At 43.8% G+C, this 22,724-nt stretch overlaps 1 protein-coding gene across 2 annotated transcripts in view; it reads left to right on the forward strand.

Annotated features, from left to right (window-relative positions):
- Positions 1-22,724, forward strand: part of GLI3 (GLI family zinc finger 3) — a 341,317-nt gene that overhangs the window by 266,304 nt on the left and 52,289 nt on the right. For both annotated transcript variants that reach the window (XM_006142992.3, XM_006142996.3), the window contains one exon: positions 75-215. In XM_006142992.3, the coding sequence (XP_006143054.1) occupies positions 75-215 (141 nt within the window). The remainder of the gene's footprint in view (positions 1-74; positions 216-22,724) is intronic.

Here is a 22,724-nt window from a genome sequence, read left to right on the forward strand (position 1 = left end):
CCCCGCCCCGCCTTCTGCCTCTGCTCCCTACCCCCACTCCCTCCTTTCCCTTTGTCCCACTCCCTACCTTTTAGGAGCAGCCAGAAGGAACCACCCTTGTCAAGGAGGAAGGGGACAAAGATGAAAGCAAACAGGAGCCTGAAGTCATCTATGAGACCAACTGCCACTGGGAAGGCTGCACGCGGGAGTTCGACACCCAGGAGCAGCTGGTGCATGTGAGTGAGCGGTGCTTGGAGCTGGGCTTTCCACTCGGTGACCCTCTCCACCGAGGTCGGCCTCTCTGCCCTTCGCGCTGAGTCAAGTTTCTTAGCTTAGCGTTGCACACTGGAGAGGGCTTTATGACTTTCTGAGAATAAAGAGAACTCAGAGCCACAGTGCTTGACCTGTTCAGTCAGCTAAAGCTTAGTGTAAAATTCAATAAAGTCTTCAATAGAGAGTGTAATGACTCTGATCCCGTAAGCCAGAAAACAGTATTTTGAGTTAGCGACTTTGATGGTTATTGAGTAATAGTAAGCTGGACATGAATTATTATTAACCTTATAACCAAGTTTGATTCTTCTTCCAAGACCCAGTAACAGCAGAAAAATTGTAGGGGCGAGGGATTCATTTTGTCCTCTCCCAAGCCCTCACTGTGGAAGGAATCTCCAATATTTTGCGTAGTAATTAGCACCGAATGTGAAGATGTGTGGAATAAACCACAATCACAGTTTTTTGACTGGTGGCCCACCCTCGTGTGGTTGGTAGTCTCATGGAAAAACTGATATGTGTATTTATGGTGTCTGTTTCTGAAATTGCAGTGTGGTCACACTGAGAGGCTTCTCCATAGCTTCTCCGACCCAGTGGAGTTCAGGATCCCTTCCTGTGTGTCATTTCAGATGCTGCGGTGTAGCACGGCCACCCTGCCACCCCTTATTTCTGATTCTTCCTTCCTCGGTTCTTCATTGTCCTTGGCACTTTCTCAGAGGCCAGTGGAGTGTCCCTGGCTGCACCCACGAGCCACTGACGTAGAAGAGCAGTAAGATAATCAAGAATAGCTCCATAGATACAGGCTCACACAGCTATGCGGAAGCAAGTACCGGAGGCATCCAGGGCAGTTTGCTAAGTGTGGCCATGTCATATTTTACTACGATGGACCATGTGACAGAGTGGTGTTTCTTGTGATTGCGTCTCTCTTTCTCTCTCATGGGATCCTCTCTTTTTATAGTCACTTCGTATTTCTTGGTGATCCGTATCCTCGGTAACTTTCTTCCATTTAGACTGAACACTGAACGTCCTTCTCATATCCCAAGTATTTCATAGGCTGCGAGAGCTTGCAGCATGGCCCATCCTGTGTCACATAATCCATGCAGTTGTGTTCTAGTGTTCTGTGCACATACGTCATGCATGGCTTGGAGATCTGTCATCTGCAGAAAGTTTTGAGGATTTCACACAACATCAGCAGACATCCCCTCCCCCCCCTTTATTTTTCAGTCGTGTCTGCTTGTACTTGTTATAGGAAAAATGCTAGATGTCTGAACACAGCAAACCACTAGCAAGTCGAATGTTTTTAATTAAGGTATATTTCCAGACTTTTTTCATGAGCTTAATTTGAGTTTTTAATTTGATGCAAGTGTTATTTTTTAAGCCAAGCCTGACTTAATAGCCTTTTATTGTTGCCGTTTTAATGGAAACCACAAAGACGTTGTGGGGAACGTTAGGAATTTTTTCTTTAATACGTAGAAGTATTTCCAGAGAGTAGCATTTGCCTGAATATCCTTAGTGTCATTAAGAGTGATTAGCATCCATGAAGACAACTGCGTCAACGCTGCCATCATAGGAGGATGCTGGCTGTGCTCACTGCCCCTCCAGAGGGAGTACTCTGCCTCATGACACCTACTTGGAGCATAAGTCCTTGCAGTTTTCAAGGAGTGCTGTCATGTGGGTTCAGTTGCCCTCAGATGAGGAACGACTTAGGTGCTCTTTCAACATTTAGGGTGGATGGTGCTCCTCACGAGAGACTCAGTTTTAGGTAACATTTTTTAGAATGTTTTTTTGTACATCTCTCTAGCTCAAAGCCTACATCTAAGACGTGGCAGTCAAATCAAGGATATTACCAAGTGCGCCATTTTCAACAGAGAACTTTACATTTTGCTGTCAGTTAAGTTCACTGCCTAAGTAACGTGAAAGCTTTGAAGATCTGGGATGGCGGCAGGTACCTAGATTCGATCTCAGTGGCCATAGGTTTCTATTTTGCTAGTGGAGAGATCTGAGTAGCTGTAAGGGAAGGCTGCTTAAACTACCAAATAAAAGTCCATCACGTTTGTTCTATCAAAACTACCTTAAAAATCTGAAGGCACCTACAGCCAGTGGAATTTCTTTTCTTCCTAATCAGCTAGAGGAAATTCATGTCAGGATTAGGAACAACTCCAATGTGTTACCTTTATGATATTAATTTTAGTATGAGCTAAATTATATGCGTAAGTACATTTAATTAGGTGCATTACAAATTATAATTTACAGCAACATAAATGAAGAACCTAGTTTATATCGCTTATTTTTCCACCTTTTTACTCATCATCAGAAGTGTTGAAATTCTGAATTTGTGCGTTCGTATTGCTTTCACATCGCTTGACACACACACATCTTCCTCGCGAGTGTATCTGGTACCATTAGCGGCGGCCTGGTGTAGAAGACGTGCTCTCTGTTTTGTCGATTGAAGGAGTACCTACTGCAAGCCCACCTAATTACTTTGGTGGCAGATGGAATAAATACCAGTTGCAAAAAGCACTTTTTTTTTTTTTCGGGTAGGGGGAAAGCGTTAACTGTTTCCATTCCTCTGACTCTCCTTGGCAAAAGGACATTTGGTGAATTAGTCGAATTTTCATGCTACATAGAGCCAAGAGGCAAGGTGTTAAACCATTCTGATGCTCTGCCTTATTTATAGCCATGACCCATTCTTTTTTCCCCTCTTACAGTTAATAGAAAGATTCATGATTCTTCATGGTTGTCTATCTAGTGTCTGACAGTCCCGACTGCCTGCTAGAGCAAGTCACTATCTATAATTGATATCCTTCCGTGGAATAGGGTGCTGGCTGCAATTGAAGGGCTTTGCTGAAAGCTCTTAAATCCTGACAAGTTCTCCCCTTGTTCTGGTTCAGTCGCTGAGCTGCACGGTTGGAATTCCAGAGTTATTTGAACTTGGTGCAAAAGGGAGACATGTGTTTCACATTAGCAAATCACAAAGTTGAAGAGGAGAATTCGGAACTCGGCTGACTTTGCCCGCCAGGTAGTCTCATTTCCAGTGTAATGCACTCCATGTCCTCTTGAAGAGATTACCGCGTCCATTACTGTCTGAACAGATGGGCTAAATATTGCTTTTCCCTTCTCCTCCTCTTTCTTTCAAGGCCCTCTCCCTCTCCAGTTGTGTGTTTGTTCGAGTTTTGCTGCTGGGGTCTTTATCACTGGGGTGTTTAATTAATTTCTCTTCCCAGCAAGATAATTATAATTGGGCTGAGTTACTCGCAGGCTAATATTAAATTTGTCATAAATTTACTTCTATGACCAGAAGCTAAGAAGATAAATGTCTATTTTTGTAAACTAGGTTTTGTACTTTGTCCCTTTTTTCGGTGTCAGTTAGAATAGCAGGGAGTAAGAAGGGTAGATAATACAAAAATTAATTTTAAGTACATTTGATTAAGACTGCATTTATTATTGATTTGTCAAGATGCGAGTATTTTCCCTTGCCATGACATCTGAAAGTTGCATATTCTAACGTCTCAAAAGAAGCTGAAAGTCCACAGTTCCCCTTCAGTGTTAAAGGAACCACTCATTTTGTTGTGGTTGTATATTATATTACAAAAGATGTGAGTATTAAATTTAAATGTGTTTCTGAAAGTTATAGAGTATCCGTTCTCAGTGTGTTTGGGTTCTGTTTATGTTGTTTTGGTGTAGCTGTGCAACTGTGTAAAACAACTCAGCCTGGTTTTTCCCATGGATGAAAGATGCTTTTAGTCCTTGGTGAGATCTGCTTCCCTCTTGTTTTAATTTTGACCCAGAAGTTTCGTCTTTGTCTCTTTGAGGGTAGAGGAGGCTGAAAGATGCGTAGCATGGGGCACAAGTTAGTCTTAGGTTCTTGAGTCCTGCATCCTTTGGTCGTGAATAACAATGTGTGTACCACTGATGTTTTGAGAGGCTCTTTGCAAAGAGAAAGGAATGAATACAAAGAATGTGGACCTCAGTGTTAAAACCCCACTGCTGAGTGGCCAGAGTGGCCAGTTGTGTTTGAAAACATCACCGCGGAGATCTGAAAGAATGAAGTGTCGTGTCGTCGCGATCTCGTGTCCACCTGTCTGCTGTATTCCTGCAGTTCCTTGCCCTCAGTTTCTACTTAGGAAATATCACGTGCAATATTCTTCTCAAAGGTCTTTAGATAGTCAAATTATCTTTTCACTGTATTATTCCCCAACCCGATCCCCAGCAGAATGGACCATGCAGAAACCCTTGAAAATGATACTGGGGGTGTTGTCTTCTTCCCGTGGGGTGGGACTGCAGAGAATGTGAGATGTATTTATATGAACACCCAGCTTCGACTGGGTGGCATTTAAGTCTCTGTAATCTTCCATTTGTATCTTTTCAATATGGTGTCAGAAATTCACCTTTTTGTAAAGTAATTAACCACCTACTTGGATTTTAAATGCTTTCAGACGCTACCAATTTTGATCTCTGAAAGCATGCTGAAGTTTCCTTTCTCAGAAGAATAAAGTTATAATCACCTTTGCTGCCATCTGGAAACAAATTCTATACCTTGGCGGTGTGAAAATGAAGGGCTTTCTTCTTGCTATCATAGAGATTTAGATGTGAAGCAAGCACATCTAATTTGAAGAATTGATGTATCCAGAGAAAGGCGAGGAAGAGTTGGGATGTGAAGACATTATTTTCATATTCATGCCGTGGCCACACATTTGCATTTTAAATATTTTCCATCTAATTTTGATTCTTTTGCTAAAGTTACATAGTGTATCCTTACCTGGGAGAAAATTGAGTTTAAAATGTGATAGGGGTCTCAGATAGGGGGCAGACATTAGTTTGTGTGCTCATAACACCTAAAAACGAATGAGTGGAGATTTTGATCTTCTTTTCTCCTACATGGAGTTGCTAGTTCATTTAGTTACCGTAATTATTTGGAAATATGGCATGTAAAATATAGACTAAGGACTACAGACTTCAAAGCCATGTGTTGACAATTTTGCCCTAAGGGTCAGGGTCTTCATGCTGCTGAGTCCGTTGCACACAGAGGTTGTGCCCATCCAGACACGTGGTGAGGCAGAGTGCGAGGGTGTGTGGGGCCGTGTGGGCCACCAAAGCCCCCCCAGGCCGGGCCGATATTCTGAGTGGCAGCCCCATCTCTGCACTGACTTTTGGGATGACCTCCTTGGAACCATTTGACCTATAGAACGTTATTTTCTCACTTATCACACTGTGAAACAGCCGTGAAAATAAACCCTGTCCCCAACGCCCAGGCCGAGATCACATGCAGTGGGCCTAATGAGAAACAGACAGAGGGTCCAGACGGGTCAGGCGTCTCTGGCTGCTTCATGTGTTTGCTTTTTGCAGCGTTTGGTGGGGGAAGGAGATGCAGCGGCACTGTTGGTTTTTGTGGCTCTTGTGTGTTAGCTCTAAGGCGTATTTTATATTAATTGTTACTAGACTGGGAAATAAACTTGACTGAAGCCAAGAAAGAGATCACTCAATCTTCCCAGGTGTGTGTTGGACGAAGGAAATTTGACCAACGCATTTCTAATCTTTGAACTCTGTTGCAGTCAGAGCAAGTAAAAGACTGGAATTGGGTATTCCAGAGGATTGAGATGGCAAAGAGGATTCTTTTCCAGTGCCAGTTCACAAGCTGAAAGCCACCTGCAGTGCTGCCTGGATGCCCCTTTCCGTCAACCTGGAGGGAGGGCTAGAGATGGGCAGGAGTGGGGAAAACTGTGGACAGTTAGGGTGACTCCTCCTAGGCCTGCCCCCTAGGCTGGTGTAGAAAGAGGCAACAAATTAGTTCCTTTCTTAGAATTCTGTTTTCATCTTAAACACCCTGAGATAATTTCCTCTAATCTTTATCCAAGTAACCATCTGCCCTTTGGGGAGGATTTCCTATTGAAAGCGCTTTAGTTGTTTCTAAATGGTATTGCAGGTCAGAGCCTGGATTCTGCTGATGACTACCCCTGCATGTTGTGGGCCCACTTTGTAAGGGCGGGATTGTGGTCACTGGGCTGCACGTCCCGTTTACATACGCTGCTCTTGCCCGGAGTGGACGTGCTGGCATGATGTGTCCACTTGTTTCTCGGGGCCGTGCCAGGCAACGTCAGCAGTCAGCCATCGCCCAGCCACTCGCCAGTGGAAGACGTGTGGAGCCCAGGCCGGTGCCTCCTGCCCCAGGGGCCTCGGCTTTGGTGCACTTTTCTTAATAGTAAGTTACCCACTGCTTAAAAAATAAGAATGTTTTAATTCATCCATTTAAAACATATGAAGAACATCTCCAGAAATGTAGTTGCAATCTCTGAAAAATCTCTTAAACTAATAGCATACTAGGTATGTTTGTAAATAAACTTACATTTACAAAAAAAAAAAAAAAAAAAAGGAAAGGAAACTTGATTTGGCATGATTGTTAAGGTGCTGGAATCCAACGTGTCTGCCCAGGGTTTGTGTCCCAGACCCAGGGGCTTCAAAATCCCATGGGCACATGTGCATGCACACCCAAAATCCTGAGAGGAGAAGGAAGAATGGAATTGTGGTGTGGCCACCCCCCTCAGTGGTGCTTTTCTCATTTTCCCTTTCTCTGGTGAGCACATGCACCCTATGGCAAAAAAAAAAGAAAAGAAAAACATGGCTTGAGCCCCCAAGGACTGATCAGTCTAGTTGGAAAATGGAGATACGGAGGCATGAATGCCTGTGAACATGAGTCAGTGCAGAATGAAGCCATAATGGTGTGGGGTGAGGTTCTGAGGGAGAAGTGCACGAGGGAGACTGGAGAAGGTGGGAAGTACTGTCAGGACCGAGTGAATTATGCAGCACACGAGTGAGTCCTCATTATTACTGTAAGCAAAAAGGACCGATCCAAGTGAATGCTTGTCCCTAACCCTTGGTGTCCTGTGCAGTACGACGAGAGTTTCAAAGTTGACCGAACAGGGTTCAAGGCCTGCTCTCCTCCTCAGACATGTCACATCAGCCCTCTGATCCTCAGTTTCTGCATCTTTGGAAGATGGATAATAATAATATTTACCTCATATGAACATTTTGGGGAGTAAAGTAAAAACAGTTGTTCTCAATCAACTGTTAGTGACTCCCCTATTTATAAAAGAGAAAAATGTGAAGGTATTTAGAGACTACTGTCTCCCTGCCTGTCACCTATAAAAATATGGCTGGGTTGGTATTTCGGGGGTGTTTATGTTGGCACATCAGCGTGGAATTAAAAATTGCATAAAGGGGTTGAATCAGCCCCAGTTCACGATGTCCTGAGAGGGAACTAGAGAGGTCCCGGGTCCCACCTTGCTCTCGGCACACACCGTGTTGAGATTCAGAACTGGCGCCTTGACGTCCTTTAAGAACTTCCCCTCAGTGCTTACCCTACCCAGAATTTCTCAGCCCCAGCACAAGGCGGGTACATCCTTCTCTGGTGGGGGCTGCCCCATTTGTAGCGGCATCCTTGGCCTCCACTCACCACTGACTGCTGGTAGCACCCTCCCCACACCAGGACAACCAATCATGTCACCAAACATTGTCCCCCCCCAGGGGGTAACAATCTTTGTTCTGTCTGCTTTCTTTAATTATGGGGGGAGAATGCCAACAGAAATGAAAAATATATTTGTTATTATAAAGAAAAATTTTCTCCTGCTTAAATGTACTTAAGAATGATCAGGTGAAGGTACCAGGAATTGGTATAATGGCTATGTTGCTGGACTCCCATGTAGTCGACCGCGGTTCAAGTCCCGGACCCAATGGCTTAAAACTCACGCCGGGCGCATGTGCGTGCGTGCCCAGGATCCCAAGAGGAGAATGGAGGAGAAGGGATTGTGGCATGGCCATCCACCCTATGGATTTCTCGCTTTCTGTCTCTCTGTCTGCGCCCTATAGCAAGCCCCCCCCCCAAAAAAAAAAAAAAAAAAAGATCAGGGGAAAAAGAAAGATGATCTTATTATAAAGTCTCTGCTGATTTAGATATCTGTCTATGAGATGTGTGTATGTGTGTGTGTGTGTGTGTGTGTGTGTGTGTGTGTAAATCACTGAAGCATAATTTAAAACTACATTTGCTAAGGTTAGGCACTCAGGACTTCCCGCAAGGCCGCAGACAGCCACGCCCCTTTCTCAGTGAAGACGCTCTACCGCTACTGTGTGGAAGTCAATTCTGAGATCATAGCAAGTAGTGTTGAAGATTAGGCTCCTACTTTGACATAAAACAGAGGTCCAGAAACAGAAAGCAATTTTCTAATGCAAGAATTTTTTGAAGATTCAGGGACATTTAGGCTTTTCTGGGATTTAGCCAAATACTGCAGTGGATAACCTTTTTTTTCCCTGGAACAATTACTGTTTGCAAGAAAAGAAAGATGTAGGTGGCCTATTCTCAGAAGACTATGTTTATAGGTTAAGACTTTAAACTTCAGTCACTCCAACTGCACCCCGCCCCACCAGGTACCGGTGACACCAACATTCATCGTGAGTGGGCTACAGAGAGAGCATGGGCAGTGTGTTGGCGACTGGTCTTTATCCCTGTATTTGCCCACTGCTGTTTCTGACTTTGTGTAACTCACCCTAGAGCCTCAGTGACAGTCTTTCACCTGTAGAGTGGAGGTAATATCCATTCTACTTTTCTTACGAGGTTTTTAAGGGTTTTTTTGTTGTTTATTTGTAAGGATGAATGGAGATCACATAGTGGAAATGCTTTATAAACTTGAAAACATGATTCAAGCATAAAGAATAGAATGGAAGAATAGAATCCATGAGTACTTATACTAATAAACTCAATTGATTTAAGAATGGAAAGATTAAGAAGAATTGTTAAGAAAATAATGAAGGGATATCTATGCCTTTGATTTGTTTGTGCAGTCTCAACCTATGAGGCTGTTGACTTTCTGCTATGGTACATTATCTCCACCTGGTGACCAATTTGCAAATTGCAGGCATAGTGTCTTCTATGTGCGAGGGGATTGTCTTCCATGAGGCCAGTCCTTGCTGCTGGGACAGTTGGGAACTAATGGTCTACAAGGAAAAAAAGCCTCAACCATGCCAGACCCATGGAGTTGAGATCTAGGCCTCGGGAGGAAAGAAAGCTCACACACACATCTTTTATATCTATCCCTTTGAGTAAGGAGAATGCCAGAGCAAGCTCTTGGAAGTACATGCAGAGGATGAGGAAAACAAGTAAGTTGAAGGTGCAGAAGGCAGAATGAAAGGAAGGTTTTTACGGAGATTCGATTTCAATAGTCTCAGTTAAACAGATGGATTTAAACAGGGAAAGACCCTCGCAGGGAGGTGTTGAGACAACAGCTGGAAGAAGTCAAAGGGTGCAGGAGAATTTTACTTACGATTGTGACTAATGTAATAAAAGGCTGGAATTTTTTTTTGTTATTTCTTTGAATTAGAAATATAATTACAGGTACCAGCAGTTAGCATAATGGCTATGTTGTTGGACTCCCATATAGTCGACTGTGGTTCAAGTCCCGGACCTGGTGTCCGAAACTCACGCTGGGTGCGTATGCATGCATGCCCAAGATCCCGAGATGAGAATGGAGAAGGGTTTGCGTCATGGCCATCTCCCCTGGGAGGTGATTTCTCACTTTCTGTCTCTGTCTTTCTGGCGAGCACCTGCGCCCTATCACAAAAACCTCTTGGGGAAAAAAAAAAAAAAACGAAATATAATTACAAAATGATTTATTTTGTGCTTTTTGGTTGAAGCAAGTAATGCAGTTACAACAGAACAGTGTCTGGAAGGATATTAGGGAGTGAGATTAAAAAGAGCAGAGTCCATTTCAAGCGAGATGTGATTGCTAGACTAGGAATCTGGCTTCTATTCTAGGTGGGGTGAGGAGAATTGAGTCTTTTTTTTTTTTTTTTTTTTTTGAGGGGGTTTTGTTTAGGGGCGCGTGGCTCTCCCATGCGCTCACCAAAAATACAGAGACAGAGAGACAGAAAGCGAGAAATCTCACCCCGCATGGGGGATGGCCATGCCGCAATCCCTTCTCCTCCATTCTCCTCTTGGGATCTCGGGCACGCACCCACATGCGCCTGGCCTGAGTTTTAAGGCACCAGGTCTGGGACGTGAACTGTGGTTGACTGCATGGGAGTCCCTCGACATAACCATTATGCTAACTGCTGGTCCCCCGAAAATTGAGTCTTTTTTTTTTGTTTGGGTCTTTTTTTGTTTATTTGCTTTAAAGTTTACTTCTTTATCTCTTCTATGAGTGAGACAGAAGAAGAGGGAGAGAGAGGGAGAGAGAGGTGTAGGACCTTGATGCCACAATCTCCCCTTCAGATTTCCGCCAGCCCTGATGGGCAGATAATTCCCCCAAGTCCTCAGGGCGTTCTCCAGTTCTGAACCGGGAGCCTTCCCATGTGGACGGCCTTACAGGACCTCATATCTGACTGCCGTGCCACCATCTGGCCTTTAAAATTGAACGCCTTTGATGAGAGGAATGACTTGAGCCCACGAGAGCTTTCGAGAAATCAGGGGTAAGCTTTGCATAGCCTCAAAAGTTGTAAATATAATATATTGAAGAAGATGGGTGGGGTGGGGCAAGGCTAAAAGTAAGACTCTATAGTGGAAATTGTTTTAAATTACTTGTAAAAGCTTGGGAGTATAGTGGGGAGCTGTTTTATGTGGATATTGAAGATGATATTTGGAAAAGTCCAAAGTTTCCTGGAAGGGCTGGCCCTATAGCCTTGTGTTTAAGGAAGCCAGATCCCACGTTGGCCACTATGGTTCAAATCTCATCCCCAAGAACTTGAAAAACACTCTAAGCACATGCACATGTGTTCCCCATATTCCAGCAAGGTAGAGAGATAGGGGAGAAGGGATCGTGATGTGACACACCCCAGTGAGGAATGCTCTCTCCCCTACACCCCACCATGTCTGTCTCTCACTGGCTAGTACACATGCCTTCTGACAAGAAAGCATGACAAGTTTTGTAGGTTGTGGGCTTAGGGGAGGTGGTTTGTCCCTAGAATCTCCATCTCTATGAAAAAGTGTTGCCTAGAGGCTCTTTATTAAATGATCCTGACATCCAGTTGTCTCTCTTTAAAATAGAATGACCATCTCTGGTAATTTAGGGAAGATACCTTCTCCATTGCTAGTCGAGTGTCCAGGGCCAGTTGGTCATGTTTTTATTGTGCTTACTGTTAATTTTCTTTTTTCATTGCTTTGATTGCTGTTGTGCCTTCTTTTGTAGTTATGAATACATTAAGTTCAGAAAAATCTTTCTAATCAGGGAAACAAAACTGCTCCAGCTGTCATCTGTGAGAGTCAGAGGAGATTGCTTTGGATAGGCCATCTCCTGAAAAGAGCCGGCCCGGCCTTACCTTTCTGCTCCCTCCACTGGCCTTCCAGGATGTGGTGTTTCACGGGTGCGTGTGATGGGACATGCACGTGATAGTCCCCAAGGAGCCCAGTAGGACAGGCAGGCAAGCCTGACTTACTAAGAGCCGGTCTTCTGGTGGCTTTTCCTGGAGGTGGCACAGGTCCTCACACTTCACCTCCTTCTGGGGCGGTTTCCTACCGCAAGATAAAGTAGTCAAGCTGCAAATGCAGCCCGGCCCTGCCTGTGCTCCTCCTTGTGTTCCACAGAGATAAACTTCACTGGAGTCTCAGTGCTGAGCCATTTGGCTTCTGGCAGCGACTTTAATTGGTAAAATGCAGATTTTTTTTTCTTGATCAAGAGGGGATTATTCTTGTTATCAGTCTAGAGCATCTTATTTCAAGATGAAAAGCCTTTACAGAATTACAGATGCCAGCGCTTGTACGAAGCTTTTTGGCGATTGACAACTCAAAGAGAAAGTATGATTTATTAGCCTGTAATGGCTAACCCAGAGCAGTGGTCTAGGTCCTACCGATTTGTGAAATTGCTTAATGCGAACTGCCTTTTTATGCCACTCAAGCCCCTGGTTGCTCAAATAAACATCCAGTCTACCTTGCATGAAGTGTTATAGGAGTGGGAAAAGGAAACCCAGGGGTGGGGGCGGTGGCTTCTAAAATCCATCTCGGTGGTGCCTTCTACAGTAGTTTGGCTGATAAGCCGGCCGAGGAAAGATTAATAACGAGGCTTGTCGCTATCAGTACCTGCTTGTCGATTCTCTGTAACAGGACTGTCTGTTCAGCATGGAAATTATTGATTAAATAAAAATTGCTATTAGATTGTGATGTGATCCATAATCGCAAACAATGCTGGACATTCCTCTTTTAGATCCTCAGCCATGCATCAAGTTGTTTCTTTTTTTCCCCTTGCCGTAATTTATATTGCGCTGACACTTGGCCTCATTAGGTTTATCCCGTCTGCTCAGGAGTGAGCGGTGTGGACCTTGCTGGGGGGGGGAAGGGAGGGAGGGAGGGAGGAGAAAAGGATGGCCCCAGTCAGGCCTGGCCAGTTTATTCACCAAGCTGAAGGAAAACCATTGTGGTAAAATACGCGTAGCACAGAGGTCACCGTCGTGGCCATTTTAATGTGTAGGATTCAGAGACATTAGCACCGCTGCAGTGTTCAGCAAGCGTTACTGCTCTCTAGCCCGGGCCGCTTTGATCACCCACAAGGAAACTCTGTACCCATTAAGCAGTCACCTCCCATTCCTTTTCTCCTAGCCCCGACAGAACAGTGGATCTGCTTTGTGTGTGTACGGATTTGTCTGTTCCGGGTACCTCATGAATCACATGATTTTATGTGGCCTTTTGCATCTGCCTGTTTTCTCTTAGCGTGATGTTGTGAAGATTCGTTCGTGCTGTGCTTGGTCCCTTCCTGTGGCCAGATAACTCCAGTGTTGGGCTAGCCTACATTTTGTCTACCCAGACGTTCATTGAAAGCCATTTGTGTTGTTTCCACCTCTTATTTATTTTGTTGTTATGAACATCTGTGTACAAATTTTTCTTTGAACACCTGTTTTCAACTCTTTGGGTATATTCCTAGGAGTAGAATTGCTGGGCCGGGTGGTAATTCCTTAATTATGGCAGGCTTTAAGCTGCTTTGTATAGGCTTTGCCATCTCAGTTGTTTTCTCCTCCCTGTTCCAAGTGCCCCCCATTCTGCCTCCCTTTGGCACCACGTCTCCTCGTCTGAGCCCTGCCTGTTCTCCCCAGGCAGGGTCACTGTGCGGCAACCTGATGGCCCTGCCATCTGTGGGAACACAGGCATCACTCTGTAAATTCCTGCATACACCCACCGTGGCCACTTTTCCCCCAGAATGAGGCAAGGCTGTATTGGACAGATGCAAAGACTGAGTGTTTGAAGCCTCAGGTCAGATGGACTTGGTCAAATTAAATAGGCCGATAGATTAGCCAAGGATTATTTTTGACTGGTGATTCTGATGGATCAAAATATAGTTCATGATTTGCTGGTAGAAATGCACATAATCCCTGGATAACAGCTGCTGCATGTCCCTTGCAGAATGTTGCTGCACTGGTCCCTTCTGATTGAAGAATCTTTTTTTGAAAGAGAGATTTTTGCTATAGGGCACATGCATTCACCAGAGAGACAGAAAGTGAGAGATCATCTCCCAGGGGGATGGCCACACCACAGTCCGTTTTCCTTCACTCACCTCTCTGAATTTTGGGCACACATACACATGTACCTGACATGAGTTTTTAAGCTGCTGGGGCCAGGACTTGAACCATAGTCAACTAGGTCGAATTTCAACAACATAAGCATTATGCCTTCTGCTGGTCCCCTGAGTGAAGAATCTTAACAATCACCTAACCAAGGACCAGCAGGTGGTATGGTGGTTACAGCCCTGGACCCCCACATGGCTGACCACTAGACCCAGTAGCTTAAAAACCATGCCGGGTGCATGTGCATTCGTGCCCAAAATCCTTAGAAGGGAATGGAGGAGAAAAAAATTACAGCATAGCCAACCCCCTGGGACTGTGATTTCTCACTCTCCCTCTCTCTTTATCTCTGTCTGTCTCTCTCTCTTTCTCTGGCAAGTGCACAAGTCCTGTGGCAGAAAAACAAAACAGAAACAAACAAACAAAGATCTAAGCAAGTATGATGAGATCTAGAAAGGCTTTGAAACATTTTCAAGGCCACTAAACTTGTGAGTGACTGAATTAGTGCTGACCAGTTTTCTTATACCAAATCACTCCCCTTTAAATGACAGCTTGGTACATAATATTCAAGTGTGGCCTTTAGAGACCCTTAGCACTTAGATTAGCACTTCATACCCTCCTCCAACAAAGACAGTCCCTAGCTTCCTTTCTGTTTCCCTCCAAGCTACCTTTGTTTTGCTCTTTTCCCCATACATTTAATGCAAGTTGGAACCAGTAGATGTAAACATAACTCTTCATCACAGTCTTCAGACCCCTTTATCAAAACACAGGTGAAAATCAGATGCCAACTTATGGCTGAACAGCTTAACTCAAGCTAAAATTCATGAACTCATATGGACTGTGTATTTATCTTTTGCTTTTTCAGAGGCTGTGTATTAGTGACTGGTCTCAGTGCTTATAGGTTAGAAGAACTTTAGGAATTGGAACTCCATGCTCTCAGGCCCTATTCCTACCCTGACCCTGCTGTTACCAGCTTTGTTTTAAGCCGTAGCTCTTCAAGTGTAGAGAGATGAAGGGGAAACTTCTCCAGGGCGGGTATAGCTAGCATGTCGGTCCACAGCTCCAGGGGCACAGCTCAGAGTGTAAAGCTAAACTTCCTAGTGGGTCTGTTTTTTTTTCTTTTTTTAATTGCCAGAGGGGTGCAAATAAGAGAGAGAGAAGCCGGTACAGTGGGACATGATCACACCACAGTCCGTTTTCCTCCATTTCTCCAACCTATCAGGATTTTGAGCACTCATGCACATGTACGTGGCCTGATTTTTAAAGCCACCAGGACTGGGACAGGGGGATGGCCACACCACAGTCCGTTTTCCTTCACTCACCTCTCTGAATTTTGGGCACACATACACATGTACCTGACATGAGTTTTTAAGCTGCTGGGGCCAGGACTTGAACCATAGTCAACTAGGTCGAATTTCAACAACATAAGCATTATGCCTTCTGCTGGTCCCCTGAGTGAAGAATCTTAACAATCACCTAACCAAGGACCAGCAGGTGGTATGGTGGTTACAGCCCTGGACCCCCACATGGCTGACCACTAGACCCAGTAGCTTAAAAACCATGCCGGGTGCATGTGCATTCGTGCCCAAAATCCTTAGAAGGGAATGGAGGAGAAAAAAATTACAGCATAGCCAACCCCCTGGGACTGTGATTTCTCACTCTCCCTCTCTCTTTATCTCTGTCTGTCTCTCTCTCTTTCTCTGGCAAGTGCACAAGTCCTGTGGCAGAAAAACAAAACAGAAACAAACAAACAAAGATCTAAGCAAGTATGATGAGATCTAGAAAGGCTTTGAAACATTTTCAAGGCCACTAAACTTGTGAGTGACTGAATTAGTGCTGACCAGTTTTCTTATACCAAATCACTCCCCTTTAAATGACAGCTTGGTACATAATATTCAAGTGTGGCCTTTAGAGACCCTTAGCACTTAGATTAGCACTTCATACCCTCCTCCAACAAAGACAGTCCCTAGCTTCCTTTCTGTTTCCCTCCAAGCTACCTTTGTTTTGCTCTTTTCCCCATACATTTAATGCAAGTTGGAACCAGTAGATGTAAACATAACTCTTCATCACAGTCTTCAGACCCCTTTATCAAAACACAGGTGAAAATCAGATGCCAACTTATGGCTGAACAGCTTAACTCAAGCTAAAATTCATGAACTCATATGGACTGTGTATTTATCTTTTGCTTTTTCAGAGGCTGTGTATTAGTGACTGGTCTCAGTGCTTATAGGTTAGAAGAACTTTAGGAATTGGAACTCCATGCTCTCAGGCCCTATTCCTACCCTGACCCTGCTGTTACCAGCTTTGTTTTAAGCCGTAGCTCTTCAAGTGTAGAGAGATGAAGGGGAAACTTCTCCAGGGCGGGTATAGCTAGCATGTCGGTCCACAGCTCCAGGGGCACAGCTCAGAGTGTAAAGCTAAACTTCCTAGTGGGTCTGTTTTTTTTTCTTTTTTTAATTGCCAGAGGGGTGCAAATAAGAGAGAGAGAAGCCGGTACAGTGGGACATGATCACACCACAGTCCGTTTTCCTCCATTTCTCCAACCTATCAGGATTTTGAGCACTCATGCACATGTACGTGGCCTGATTTTTAAAGCCACCAGGACTGGGACTCAAACAGTGGTTGGCCGTGTGGGATTCAGCTCTCTATGCACAGTACTTGAGCACTGTCCAGTCCTCAGTGGGCCAGATTTAATAACTGGAGACTCTGGAGCAGGTACAGCAAGAGAGTTGAGGGTCGCTCCAGAAAGCCACTGAGCAATCAAAGGATCTAAGAAAGAAAGCACTGGGTATGAAAATTATAGGTCCCAATGGAATGCTTGGATAAAGCTAGATATGTAAATCATGTGTACAAAAGACAGAAAGAAAGTATCTACCTGGAAACAAGAAGAAGGTGTTATCACAGACTACATCCAGTACCCTGGGTTGCCGAGACATGCTGGTGGCATAAGAGGGAATGCTGTGGGATCCTGGAAAAGGGAGGCAGGTCCTGTGGGACTAGGTTTCGAGCTGGCCAGTGACACTGAAGGCAAACAGCTTGCTTCCCAGCGTGCTCTTGTCCTTTATGTTTGTCCACGTGAACACACATTTGCTCATTCCAGATTCATTTGGAACAAGGAACCAAGAGTATAGCAGTGACTCCCATGGTGCTTGTCCTCAAAGGCTTCCTAAACAGAATGAGGAACAGTGGGAAATGACGATGAGCCCCTGCCCGACTGAACTGGGATTGTTATTGTGGATTGGCTTAAGGGTCAGAGGCCTATTAAGTGGCAGTATCTCTCAAGCAGACAGGAGTCTTTGATTCCAGAGGACAGAGATCTCTTTTAAATCTAACTATAAACTGACAGCAGACTCTTGATCTATCATAAAAAAGTAGATGAGGTCCTGGGAGCTTGAGATGGTGATGTCATTCTGTTTCATACGGGAGAAGAAAATGAATTCTGAACATTGCAAGTGGTGGGTTTCCAGTCGATTCTAGAGAAAATGATATTTCTATTGTTAAATATTTTGTCCTATCACAAGATGAAGCTGTTATCACTGGAACCCCCTGCCTTCACCAAGAACATCATGCTAGACCAGGCTGATTCATTCTTTGACAATATGATTAGAGTGACTGGTTAGGAAAATGCAGTAAATATGATATGTTGGACCTTTAGCAAAACATTTAGTAAGCAACTCTGTTTTCAGAGAGAAGCATGAGTATGTTAGATAGCCGTTAGGAGATGAGTCATTTGAAGAATGATAAGGTGTAAGTTGGCATGAGCCAAGGGAGCTGTTTCTCAAAACATGCTGCTGGGCTTGGCCTCCAGCCGTTTTACTTAACAGTTCGCTCTGTTTCTTTCCAAGATGAAGTTGTGGAGTACAATTATCATCAAAGTTGTGTATGGGGAAATTTCACATCCTGGTTATTGATCGAATCAGAATCCTCAAAGATCTTGAAAAATCATGAAAACCAAAATAGCTCCAAGGAGCTTAAAAACTATACTAACACCATAGGGTCTTTTATTACCTTTCATTACAAATGAGATTTGCTTCCCAAACTAGGTAATGCGATTTCCCACAACAGAAACTAAAGTATACATGGGCCTGGTGGTTGATCTAACCACATCCCATGTGGCTGACTACATGGTTTGAAAACACACACCAGTCATATTTTCTCACGTGCCCCCAAATCCCAACACGGTGGAGAAATGGAAGAGAAGGGCTTGCAGCATGACCGAGCCCCATTACGGTATGTTTTCCTTTCCTCCTCCCTCTTGTCTCTCTGTCTGTCTTTGGTGAGTCCACACACACCCTGGCAAATAAGAAAGAAAGAATAAAAGAAAGAAAGGGAGATGAATGGATGGAAGGCAGGGGAGAAAGAAAGATGCACAATTAGAATTATGCTCCAACTGTTTATGGAAAATAGCACTTAGATTAGCACTCCATATTCTACAGTTAGACTGATAATGGAGACTGGGTCAAGTAGAGAAAGAACCAAACGTGTCCTGTTATGAGTGGTTGATGGACCCAAGGAAGATCAGTTTTGAGGTAAGGTAGTGGGGTGGGCAAAGAGAGGTGGGACCATCTCAGCTGCCCTCAAATATTTGAGGATGGCTGCTCTCTGTGGAAGCTCAGTCTGGCTCATCTTCAATGTACTGGGCATAAGCCCAATGCCTGGAAATTGTAGGGAGGAGGACAGGTTAAGGCTTGACATTAAAAATCTGACTGAACAAGGAGTGCTCACTAAATTACTGCCCAGCCCCAGGAAAAAGGGAGTTCCTGTACTAGAATGTGGGGTCTTTAAATAGGATACCACTAGGTGCGGGGATTTACGGAGGTAATTTAGAACATCAACATCCAGTGAGTTCCTGGACTAGATGAACTCTTAGTCTTCAAACTGGAGTGAAATTCCTCTATCCTGCAGAAATTTTCTTACAAGCCAGTTATGGGCTTGTGTTCAAAGTTACGTGAACAGGTTGGCATTTGTTCTCAACTGAGAATGTGGACATCATCTCTGTTTTGCAACACTTGCAGCTGTCTTTTCTAACTAGTTCAAGATTTTTCTTTCCTTTTTTTAGTTTGCTTGTTTTTGCGATTGAGCATATGTACTTGCCAGAGAGAGAGACAGAGAGAGAGAAAATAAGAAATTATCTCCATGGGGGATGGTCATCCGGTCTCATCTTACTTACAGTTTTCTCTCGTCCGCTCTCCTGGGATGTTGGGCACGAACGCACACATGCCAGGCACGATCGTCAAGCCACCGGGCTTGGGACTCCCATTGCAAAGAAGCTGGCCATGTGGGATCCAGTGTCTTAGCTTCCATACCACTGGCTAGCCCTATGTTTTTTATTTTTAAGTTTATTTATTTATTCTTAGAGAGAGAGAGAATGAACCCCAAGAGAGTCTTCACATCCTCCTTCTCAGCCAGCCAAGATCACAACACTCATGTGTACTTGGCGTGCACAGGGAGGAGACCTCAGGACACAGACCTAGGACCTTCCCATATGGGTTCAGCATTATGCACCATTGCATCGCTCAGGCTGGCCTAAAATTTTTATTATAAAGCATATTACTAATTAATTCAAATAAACTAAATTGGTATGCATATTTGAAAGGATAAACTTCTGAGTCCCTCAGTTAACAAACCTGTGATGAGAATTTGGGCACTGTGGGGCCCGTGCTTTCTTTTGAAAAACTATTGTAGATTTTTGTTTTATCCTCATTTTAATTTTGACATGACTAGACCTGCTGTGGTTATTTATGAAAGTTTTCTTAGAATTTCTTTAGAAGTCAGTCTTATGTACAGAGTAGTTTCGTATCACATACTTTTTTCCCGAGATCTTTTTAGATAAAAGTATTAGTGTCAAACGCACTGTGAGGTAAATATTTTTAGAATCTCAGAAAATGAATATTTTTAGAATACCAAAAACATGAATCTTTTTTACCCTGTATTTTGGATAGAGCTAAGATGCCTTCTGTGACAGTGGTCACCCTTTAGTGAAGTGAACTCCCCTTCATTTCCCTCCTCTCTTCTTCTGTAACTCATGAGCTAAGAACGAACATTTCTTTTGGAAGGTTTGTTCTGTAAGCCAGTGCTGAACAAGAACCCTTGGTGGCGCCTCATTTTTCACCTCGAGAACTCAGCAACACTGTCTGCCATCAATGTGTTTTTATCATCAGAAATTGCTGAAGAGTGTTAAGAAACTTCGAAGTTGAGAAACAAAAAGAAACTAGTAAAAATGAACTGTTCTTCGCCTCAGGTACTGAGAAAGCGCTTGTGAGATGCACTGTCCGTTGTTCCCTTGGCCATCTCTTTAGCAATCCTGTAGGTGTCAGATATGTTTCTGTGTTGAAAAGGAAATCCTCCTACATTGTTGGTGGGTATGTAAGTAAGTACAGCCACTGTGGAAAACAATATGGAGGTTCCTCAAAATCCTGCAGATGCAACTACCATGTGACCCAGTAATACCACTCCTGAATATCTACCCAAAAGAAAGTAAAACACTCGGTCAGAAAGATACTTGCATATCCTTGTTGCCAACTACAGGTTGGGTCCCAGTTCTGGCAGCTTAAGAATCATGCCAGGGGCATGTGTGCATGTGCACCCACAATCCCGAGATTGTGGTGTGGCCATCCTCCCAGGTGGTGATTTCTCACTTTCTCTCTCACTGTCTCTCACTTCGGCAAGTACACAAGCCCTATGACAAAAAACAAGAAGAAAAAAAAGAAAAGAAAAATCTTAAAAGGAGAAAGGAGGGTTTAAAAAAAAAAAAGAAATGTTGCATTTATTAAATGTTTAACAAAAAAGGTATTAAAAAAAGAAATGAGATACCTACCTCTCACCTCCCCAAAACTGCCTAGCATCATAATCCCCTTTCCCTTCCTCAACTTTTCTCACTAACTGGAGTCCCCTCAACTGACTCTAACATTGGGCTGTGGAACTAGAGATGAATAAAAGAAGAGAAAAATTAAACAGAAAGGTGGGGAAGAAAGGAAATAAATACCCCTCGACTTCTCTCTTTCCTCCCAGCTTATGCATAATCTGTGCTGTGGCAGTGTTAAGGGTACAGTGGCTGAACAGTGGACAAAAGCAGACCCCTGGGGCGGAGTTCCTAGGCTTTTTCTAAGGGCCCGAATCGCTGTGGTGTTCTCACCCATCAAGACTTAGAGCAGGCCAATCCCAGACATGGCTTTAAATCCTGGTGAAGGCTCTGAACTCCAGAACCTTTGGAAGGTGCCCCCAAGGCCCAGCCTGCGACCTAGTGGAGGTTTAAAGAGCTTTTCCCAAGGATGGCTTCTTGGTCACTAGGCACCTTCTACTGCCCTTGTGTATGTTACAGAAGTAACCAGTGCAGTCCAGGCACAGGACACTTCCTCCTGCCAAGGGCTTGTTAATCCAGTGAATAATAACTGAAGATGCCGAGGGCTTAGGTCGCCAACATTTGATTGTATTTTCAAAGCCCTCTAGCTTCACTGGAACGCTTCATTCCATCACACTCATGATTTTTTTCAGACCTGTAATTTGGCTCTTGGGATTAAGTGCTTCGTCTGTAGTCATAAAATGCTATAAAGCTGCTGGCCTAAATAGATGCATTTGAACTCAAAGAGCCAGTTGGTTCCAACATGCTGAAGCTTCTTTCCAAATGTTTTAATTGCAATGCAGTGTAAAATTTAAGAGGGTGTTGGGGGGTAATTAAACATATGCAATTAATGTAGTGTATAATGACTCTTCCTATTAATTTTCACAACCCAAACACTGTTTGCCTTGCGTGTCCTTTCCAGCCCCAAGGGCCTCTTTACTATTACTCAAATACCAAAGCCATGTCCTCTGCAGGACATTTGCACTTACCATGCCCTCTGTGTAGGTCAGTCTTCTTGTAGAATTCACAGGCCCCCATCTGGGTCTTCCCAGATGTTCTCCTCATATCTGAGAGGTCTCCCTTGTCCAACTATAGCAAACAACACTCATGTTCTCTCCATCACTTCTCTTATCTGGCTTTTTAGTTTTCTTTCTCATTTCTCACAGTCCAAAACATGCCATGTATAAAACCCTTGTATTGTCTGTCTTCTACCACAGACACTAAGCTCTATGAAATTTAAAACTTTGTTTATTCATTGCTGTACAGAGCACCTCTTATACATTAACCTCATCTCGCATATAGGAGTGAAGGAATGAATTAATATTTATTTTCTTCTTAACACAATGGCTATGGAAGTTCATGCATGTGTGTGTGTGTGTGTTCAGATATTTAACCAGTTAGGCACTTTGCTACCCATTTATCCATCTATCTATTCATCCATTCTTAAAGCAGACTTTAAAGATCTAAAATAAGATGAGCATTATATTGACACACGGAAAAGGACCCTTAAAGACACTACACTAAGTCTGGCTCCGTGGTGCAGTGGTATTTCTCTGCTCAAGAGAGTCCAGGTCGCATGTGGTGACTGTGGTTGAGGTCCCTGGTCCAGTCAGACTGAAACATGCCAGACATGCCCAAGATCCGACAGGACGGAATATTGGAGAAAGGACTAGGACATGACCAAACCCCACTGAGGGTGTTCTCCCTCCCCCTCTCTCTCCCTCCCTTCCTCTCTCTCATACAAGTGTACACACACTGTCATGAATAAAGAAGAAAGACCAAATGTACCTAAGCCTTATATAGGAAGTAATGGAGATTATTAAAGCAACAGGGAAATGTTAAAGTTCAGATAACTGGACATATATTGTGTGTGCGTGTGCCCAGCAGGTGGAACCGTATTGACTGCGTTGGTGTGAGTTTATATTCTGTATCTTGCTTTCATTATGTAGATAGGCCATAATCATTTAACCATCGTCATCCATCATTTAGGATTTTCCCCAGTATTTTGCACCATCACAAATAATAAACATCGTAGTATAACTTTTTGGCTCCTAATTCGTATTGTTTTCTTAAGACATAATCTTTAAAGCAAAATAACTGAGTTAAC

Source organism: Tupaia chinensis, unplaced genomic scaffold (assembly GCF_000334495.1).
Source record: "Tupaia chinensis unplaced genomic scaffold, TupChi_1.0 Scaffold000088_1, whole genome shotgun sequence".
Classification (NCBI taxonomy): domain Eukaryota; kingdom Metazoa; phylum Chordata; class Mammalia; order Scandentia; family Tupaiidae; genus Tupaia; species Tupaia belangeri.